General features: G+C 43.0%; 1 protein-coding gene across 1 annotated transcript; it reads left to right on the top strand.

Annotated features, from left to right (window-relative positions):
• Positions 1-416: 416 nt before the first annotated feature.
• Positions 417-1,117, top strand: LOC131271139 (uncharacterized; the record flags this gene model as incomplete). The annotated part of the gene is made up of 1 exon (XM_058272524.1): positions 417-1,117. A coding segment is annotated over one exon (701 nt), but the record flags the coding sequence as incomplete, so codon positions are not given.
• Positions 1,118-8,585: the final 7,468 nt, after the last annotated feature.

Below are 8,585 nucleotides of genomic sequence, written 5' to 3' on the forward strand. Positions count from 1 at the left end.
CGATCGGAACGGTTTGGCTGCGTTGCACCATCCATGATGATAAAAACGCCGCCGTGCCGGCGTTGCTGGCTAGGTTAAAAGCGTTAAGCATAGTCATAAGAATTTAGGTATATAAGCGCATCGAATAGTTGAATAAAGGCAGTATTCTACTAAAACGACAACTCGCAGCATAGTGCTTTCGTCGGTGGAAGTGCCACCAGTCGAAAGAAAGCGTTAAGCGCAACATTTGGAGGCTCCGGCGAGATCTGTCCAAAGTAGAAATACTCACCCTCGAGTGGTTTCACCAGAACCAGAGTTACCCGGGAAGTTGAACCCCGTATAATCTGCCTGGTTCGTGAGTGACGCGAGGAAGTACGAGCGATCAAGCAACGAGGTTGCACGTTAGGACCGGAGGAAGATCCGGCCAAATTCGGCAGTTGGTCCAGGGAGACCAAAGAAATTCTACGGCGGCCAAAGGCCCAAGGCAGCGAAGTACGGACAAGACATCCATCGGCGGACGGCCGGCGGAGAAGACATCCATCGGCGGACGGCCGGCGGACAAGACCCATCGGCGGACGGCCGGCGGAGAAGACATCCATCGGCGGACGGCCGGCGGAGAAGACATCCATCGGCGGACGGCCGGCGGACAAGACATCCATCGGCGGACGGCCGGCGGAGAAGACATCCATCGGCGGACGGCCGGCGAACAAGACCCATCGGCGGACGGCCGGCGGACAAGACCCATCGGCGGACGGCCGGCGGACAAGACATCCATCGGCGGACGGCCGGCGGAGAAGACATCCATCGGCGGACGGCCGGCGGACAAGACATCCATCGGCGGACGGCCGGCGGAGAAGACATCCATCGGCGGACGGCCGGCGGACAAGACCCATCGGCGGACGGCCGGCGGAGAGAGCCAGGCGAACGATCATCCGGTGTACGGCCGGCGGAGAGGACCGGGCGAGCGATCTACTGGCGGACGATCGGCGGAGAAAACCGGGCGAACGATCCATCGGCAGACGGCCGGCGGAGAAGACCAGGCGGGACATCGCGGAACAGTCGGCGGCGAAAAGCGATCTACCCAACGTAGGCAGTACGCGGAACGCGACCAACCAACGAGCCCGAGAAAGCCAGCGCAGTAAGTAACATGGAGGTTAATTATAAACAAAATCCGAATGGGAATTGCAAGTTATGCGCAAATTCCGATGATTGGAATAAACTGATCCATTGCGTAGAGTGCGATCGGTTTCTTCACTAATCTTGCGTGGAAGCGCTGAAGTTCAAGGCAGTTGCAAAGGGTTTTATCTGCCCTAAGTGCAAGAACGCCGCAGAAGAAAGGAAAGAGAGCCGAGAAGCTCTGATGCAGACACAAAAATTATTACAGGAGAAAATAGACAAAGAGAAGGTAGAAAGGGAAAAAGCAGTCAAGATAGAGCAGGAAATAGAAAGGCTTCAAGAGGAAGTAAAAAGGGCACAAGAGGAAGCTGAAGAGACCAGAAGCTTCATATATGAGCCAGGTCTTAATTCAACCGCAAATGAGGATGTTAAATTGCTTGCAGAAAGCATCGCCTCAATGGTAAAGGCATGGACAAAAAAAACGGACAAAACAGCACTTTCCGAGCTTCCAGACTTTTGCGGAAGCTACAAGACTTGGCCGCGTTTTAAACGTATGTACGACGAAACCACGAAGGCCGGTAATTTTTCGAATCTAGAGAACCTCACCAGGCTACAAAAGCACCTAAAGGGTGATGCACTACGCTCAGTTAGCGGGCTGATGCTGAACTCTGACAATGTTACCGAAATTCTTAAACGTCTGGAAAGACTCTACGGCAATCCGGACAATATTTACTCAGCACTGTTGAACGAATTGCTGGCCGTTAAAAATCCCTCGCTAGACAATCCAGCATCATTTATAAGATTTTCAAACGCGCTCCATGACTTGATCGATAATATGACGATGCTCAAGCAAGGCGAATACCTTAACGACAGAAGGCTTCTTAAAGACCTCGTCGCCAGGCTGCCGGTTGACTTACGAAACAAATGGCTCGCCGATTCACTTTCCAAAGAAAACAAACTTACAACCCTTTTGGACTTCGCTAAATGGCTGAAACCATCCGAAGACTTGGCTACGGTTCTGGTAGCCAGCGAAGAAGAATCAAAAAATGACACCCGCCACATGACACCCAAAAGTTGTCCTAGGTCAAGGGGGTGCTTGCTATGTGGGTATCAACACGAGACGCTCCGTTGCAAACAATTATACGGCAGGTCAGTGGACGAGAAGTGGAGCATTCTGAAGCGAAGTAACGTATGTGCAAATTGTTGTCAGCACAACAACCACATCGCCCAAAATTGCCGGCTGCCTCCGCAGTGTAAGGTTTACGGCTGCGGCAAAAAACACCACACAGCGCTTCACCGAAACGAAACCGCTGAGTGGCAGAACCGCGCCCGCCGCGAAAATATGAGCGCTGTTAACGTTCTCAAAAACAAACAGCAACTCTTTTACCAAATTATTCCCGTATGCCTACGGAATCAAAACAAAATTGTACGTACGCATGCATTTATTGACTCAGGTTCTTCCAATTTCTATTTTTTGAGTCTAATTCTGAACGAAACACGGAAGAAACTGAACTTAACTGGGTCAAAGAAACCGTTGACCCTATCATGGACAAACGGGAATACCCATGAAGACAAAAATAGTCAAACGGTCGACGTAAAAATGGAAGGTACGAACGGAATGGTGTTCGATATCAAAGGGTTGCGAAGCGTGGACGAACTCGACCTCCCGCTTCAAACTGTAGACGCGAATATGTTAGCAAAAAGATATGCACATTTAAGAGGGATAAAGCTCGAGAGCTACAAGAATGCACTACCTACGGTGCTTCTTGGACTACCGCACTCCCATCTCATACGCGGAACTAGCCACCGAGAGGGAAAGCCTCACGAGCCGATTGCCCAAGAAACCCGACTAGGATGGGTAGTGTTTGGGGGAGATCAGAGTGTTAAATCAAAGACCAACTTGTTTATGGTCCAAGAAAAGGAGAAACCAAAAGAAAATTATTTAAATCAACTTACGCAGGGACACTTTTCAACCGAAGAGTTCAGAATGAACCCTACTCCGAACAAATCTCCGAAACAGAAAGAAAGAGCTCGCGCCACAATGAACTTTCTCAAGGATCAAGAAATCTCTTTCAAGCAGCCCAAGTTGTTCGAAGACGTAAAATCGACTAAAAAGGACGAAGTTGTCACGTCAAAAGAGACCAAGCCAGTGCATACTACGAAGACACTAGAAAAAACTGACTGGAGTGTCATCAACACCGAGTGGTGTCCAAATTGGAATCGACTGAAACGATCACTAGCTATAGGGCTAAAATACATCGAATGGCTAAAGGCAAAAGCCACAGGTACCACATTTTCTAAAGTAATCTCCGTATCAGAATTAGACAGGGCCGAAATGCTTCTCCTAAAGAAGGCCCAGTGGGAAAAGTATACAGACGAAATGACTCAGCTTTCCTTAGGAAACGCGATCAATAGCCGCAGTTCCATTCGCGGGCTTAATCCCATAATAGACGAAAAGGGGGTACTGAGATCCAAAGGCAGACTAGAACGCATAGAATTTCTGAAGTACGATGCAAAAATGCGGATCATACTTCCAAAAATGCACCATGTAACTAACCTTATTTTGGCGAGAAAACCGTGGAAACGGTGGGTAATCGAACATCTACCGAAACTCTCCGAGCGAGAGAAGCGGGGCCGCCCATCAAAACCACTAACAGTAGGTAAAGATGTTAGCTTCCCGGACGAACAGAAAAAGGGGAAGTGGGACAAGGGAACAATCTGCGAGGTATTCCCTGGGAAAGACAGACAGATTAGATCCGCACGCATTAGAGTTGGAGACCTAGAGGTTACAAAGCCTACAGTAAAATTAGCCATCCTAGACGTTCAAAGGGCTGAAAAAGAAAACAAAACAACGCAAGAAAACAATAATACTAAAGATAGGGAGAACAAGACATTTCCACATTGGGGAAGAAAACGTCATATAGACATACAAGCCATTAAAGATAGAGCTGCCGAACTTGAAGCTATCGCCCCCAAAAAGAAACCCAGAAAATCAATTCGGGCAGTAAAATGGAAAGATTATGGTTACTTGTCTCCTCCGAATAAATAAAGTAGAAATCAGCCCAACGTATAGCATCAAAAGCGAAGTCTTCAGAACATATTTTAAACCTCAGGCATACCTGTCTAATCTCATACAAAAGCCAACCGAAGACGCTATAGGCATTTCGAAGATAGTAATAATATCAGTGACCTCGGCTATGATCGGCGCCGTACTAATAACGACAATAATAATAATTAAGTTAAAGGCACGAGCCAAGTGCACCTTAAAACCGCCACCCTTTAGAACCCCCGAAGAATTCGAATTGTAACTCCTCTACGTGAATTTACGGGGGTGGGGATGTCGCTGACGACGCGAAACGGCTTAATAGGTCATCGCAGCCAACCGCCGATCGTACGATCGGAACGGTTTGGCTGCGTTGCACCATCCATGATGATAAAAACGCCGCCGTGCCGGCGTTGCTGGCTAGGTTAAAAGCGTTAAGCATAGTCATAAGAATTTAGGTATATAAGCGCATCGAATAGTTGAATAAAGGCAGTATTCTACTAAAACGACAACTCGCAGCATAGTGCTTTCGTCGGTGGAAGTGCCACCAGTCGAAAGAAAGCGTTAAGCGCAACAGTCACCTTAAGCACCTTCTAAACACCATTTTGCATCGTCTCATTCTCTTTAAAGTCACCTTAAGCACCTTCTAAACACCATTTTGCATCGTCTCATTCTCTTTAAAGTCACTTTAAGCACCTTCTAAACCTCATTTTGCATCGTCTCATTCTCTTTAAAGTCACCTTAAGCACCTTCTAAACCTCATTTTGCATCGTCTCATTCTCTTTAAAGTCACTTTAAGCACCTTCTAAACCTCATTTTGCATCGTCTCATTCTCTTTAAAGTCACCTTAAGCACCTTTCAAACCTCATTTTGCATCGTCTCATTCTCTTTAAAGTCACCTTAAGCACCTTCTAAACACCATTTTGCATCGTCTCATTCTCTTTAAAGTCACCTTAAGCACCTTCTTAACCTCATTTTGCATCGTCTCATTCTCTTTAAAGTCACCTTAAGCACCTTCTAAACACCATTTTGCATCGTCTCATTCTCTTTAAAATCACTTTAAGCACCTTCTAAACACCATTTTGCATCGTCTCATTCTCTTTAAAGTCACTTTAAGCACCTTCTAAACCTCATTTTGCATCGTCTCATTCTCTTTAAAGTCACCTTAAGCACCTTCTAAACACCATTTTGCATCGTCTCATTCTCTTTAAAGTCACTTTAAGCACCTTCTAAACACCATTTTGCATCGTCTCATTCTCTTTAAAGTCACTTTAAGCACCTTCTAAACCTCATTTTGCATCGTCTCATTCTCTTTAAAGTCACTTTAAGCACCTTCTAAACCTCATTTTGCATCGTCTCATTCTCTTTAAAGTCACCTTAAGCACCTTCTAAAGACCATTTTGCATCGTCTCATTCTCTTTAAAGTCACTTTAAGCACCTTCTAAAGACCATTTTGCATCGTCTCATTCTCTTTAAAGTCACTTTAAGCACCTTCTAAACACCATTTTGCATCGTCTCATTCTCTTTAAAGTCACCTTAAGCACCTTCTAAACACCATTTTGCATCGTCTCATTCTCTTTAAAGTCACTTTAAGCACCTTCTAAACACCATTTTGCATCGTCTCATTCTCTTTAAAGTCACTTTAAGCACCTTCTAAACCTCATTTTGCATCGTCTAATTCTCTTTAAAGTCACCTTAAGCACCTTCTAAACACCATTTTGCATCGTCTCATTCTCTTTAAAGTCACTTTAAGCACCTTCTAAACACCATTTTGCATCGTCTCATTCTCTTTAAAGTCACTTTAAGCACCTTCTAAACCTCATTTTGCATCGTCTCATTCTCTTTAAAGTCACCTTAAGCACCTTCTAAACCTCATTTTGCATCGTCTCATTCTCTTTAAAGTCACCTTAAGCACCTTTCAAACCTCATTTTGCATCGTCTCATTCTCTTTAAAGTCACTTTAAGCACCTTCTAAACCTCATTTTGCATCGTCTCATTCTCTTTAAAGTCACTTTAAGCACCTTCTAAACACCATTTTGCATCGTCTCATTCTCTTTAAAGTCACTTTAAGCACCTTCTAAACCTCATTTTGCATCGTCTCATTCTCTTTAAAGTCACCTTAAGCACCTTCTAAACACCATTTTGCATCGTCTCATTCTCTTTAAAGTCACTTTAAGCACCTTCTAAACCTCATTTTGCATCGTCTCATTCTCTTTAAAGTCACTTTAAGCACCTTCTAAACCTCATTTTGCATCGTCTCATTCTCTTTAAAGTCACTTTAAGCACCTTCTAAACACCATTTTGCATCGTCTCATTCTCTTTAAAGTCACTTTAAGCACCTTCTAAACACCATTTTGCATCGTCTCATTCTCTTTAAAGTCACCTTAAGCACCTTCTAAACCTCTTTTGCATCGTCTCATTCTCTTTAAAGTCACCTTAAGCACCTTCTAAACACCATTTTGCATCGTCTCATTCTCTTTAAAGTCACTTTAAGCACCTTCTAAACCTCATTTTGCATCGTCTCATTCTCTTTAAAGTCACTTTAAGCACCTTCTAAACCTCATTTTGCATCGTCTCATTCTCTTTAAAGTCACCTTAAGCACCTTCTAAACACCATTTTGCATCGTCTCATTCTCTTTAAAGTCACTTTAAGCACCTTCTAAACCTCATTTTGCATCGTCTCATTCTCTTTAAAGTCACTTTAAGCACCTTCTAAACCTCATTTTGCATCGTCTCATTCTCTTTAAAGTCACCTTAAGCACCTTCTAAACACCATTTTGCATCGTCTCATTCTCTTTAAAGTCACTTTAAGCACCTTCTAAAGACCATTTTGCATCGTCTCATTCTCTTTAAAGTCACCTTAAGCACCTTCTAAACACCATTTTGCATCGTCTCATTCTCTTTAAAGTCACTTTAAGCACCTTCTAAACCTCATTTTGCATCGTCTCATTCTCTTTAAAGTCACCTTAAGCACCTTCTAAACCTCATTTTGCATCGTCTCATTCTCTTTAAAGTCACCTTAAGCACCTTCTAAACACCATTTTGCATCGTCTCATTCTCTTTAAAGTCACTTTAAGCACCTTCTAAACACCATTTTGCATCGTCTCATTCTCTTTAAAGTCACTTTAAGCACCTTCTAAACCTCATTTTGCATCGTCTCATTCTCTTTAAAGTCACTTTAAGCACCTTCTAAACACCATTTTGCATCGTCTCATTCTCTTTAAAGTCACTTTAAGCACCTTCTAAACCTCATTTTGCATCGTCTCATTCTCTTTAAAGTCACTTTAAGCACCTTCTAAACCTCATTTTGCATCGTCTCATTCTCTTTAAAGTCACCTTAAGCACCTTCTAAACACCATTTTGCATCGTCTCATTCTCTTTAAAGTCACCTTAAGCACCTTCTAAACACCATTTTGCATCGTCTCATTCTCTTTAAAGTCACTTTAAGCACCTTCTAAACACCATTTTGCATCGTCTCATTCTCTTTAAAGTCACTTTAAGCACCTTCTAAACCTCATTTTGCATCGTCTCATTCTCTTTAAAGTCACCTTAAGCACCTTCTAAACACCATTTTGCATCGTCTCATTCTCTTTAAAGTCACTTTAAGCACCTTCTAAACACCATTTTGCATCGTCTCATTCTCTTTAAAGTCACTTTAAGCACCTTCTAAACACCATTTTGCATCGTCTCATTCTCTTTAAAGTCACTTTAAGCACCTTCTAAACCTCATTTTGCATCGTCTCATTCTCTTTAAAGTCACCTTAAGCACCTTCTAAACCTCATTTTGCATCGTCTCATTCTCTTTAAAGTCACTTTAAGCACATTGTAAACCTCATTTATCATCGTCTCATTCTCTTTAAAGTCACTTTAAGCACATTGTAAACCTCATTTTGCATCGTCTCATTCTCTTTAAAGTCACTTTAAGCACCTTCTAAACCTCATTTATCATCGTCTCATTCTCTTTAAAGTCACTTTAAGCACCTTCTAAACCTCATTTTGCATCGTCTCATTCTCTTTAAAGTCACTTTAAGCACCTTCTAAACCTCATTTTGCATCGTCTCATTCTCTTTAAAGTCACTTTAAGCACCTTCTAAACACTATTTTGCATCGTCTCATTCTCTTTAAAGTAACTTTAAGCACCTTCTAAACACCATTTTGCATCGTCTCATTCTCTTTAAAGTCACTTTAAGCACCTTCTAAACCTCATTTTGCATCGTCTCATTCTCTTTAAAGTCACTTTAAGCACCTTCTAAACCTCATTTTGCATCGTCTCATTCTCTTTAAAGTCACTTTAAGCACCTTCTAAACACCATTTTGCATCGTCTCATTCTCTTTAAAGTCACCTTAAGCACCTTCTAAAGACCATTTTGCATCGTCTCATTCTCTTTAAAGTCAATTTAAGCACCTTCTAAACCTCATTTTGCATCGTCTCATTCTCTTTAAAGTC

Source organism: Anopheles coustani, unplaced genomic scaffold (genome assembly GCF_943734705.1).
Source record: "Anopheles coustani unplaced genomic scaffold, idAnoCousDA_361_x.2 U_25, whole genome shotgun sequence".
NCBI classification, from domain to species: Eukaryota; Metazoa; Arthropoda; class Insecta; order Diptera; family Culicidae; genus Anopheles; species Anopheles coustani.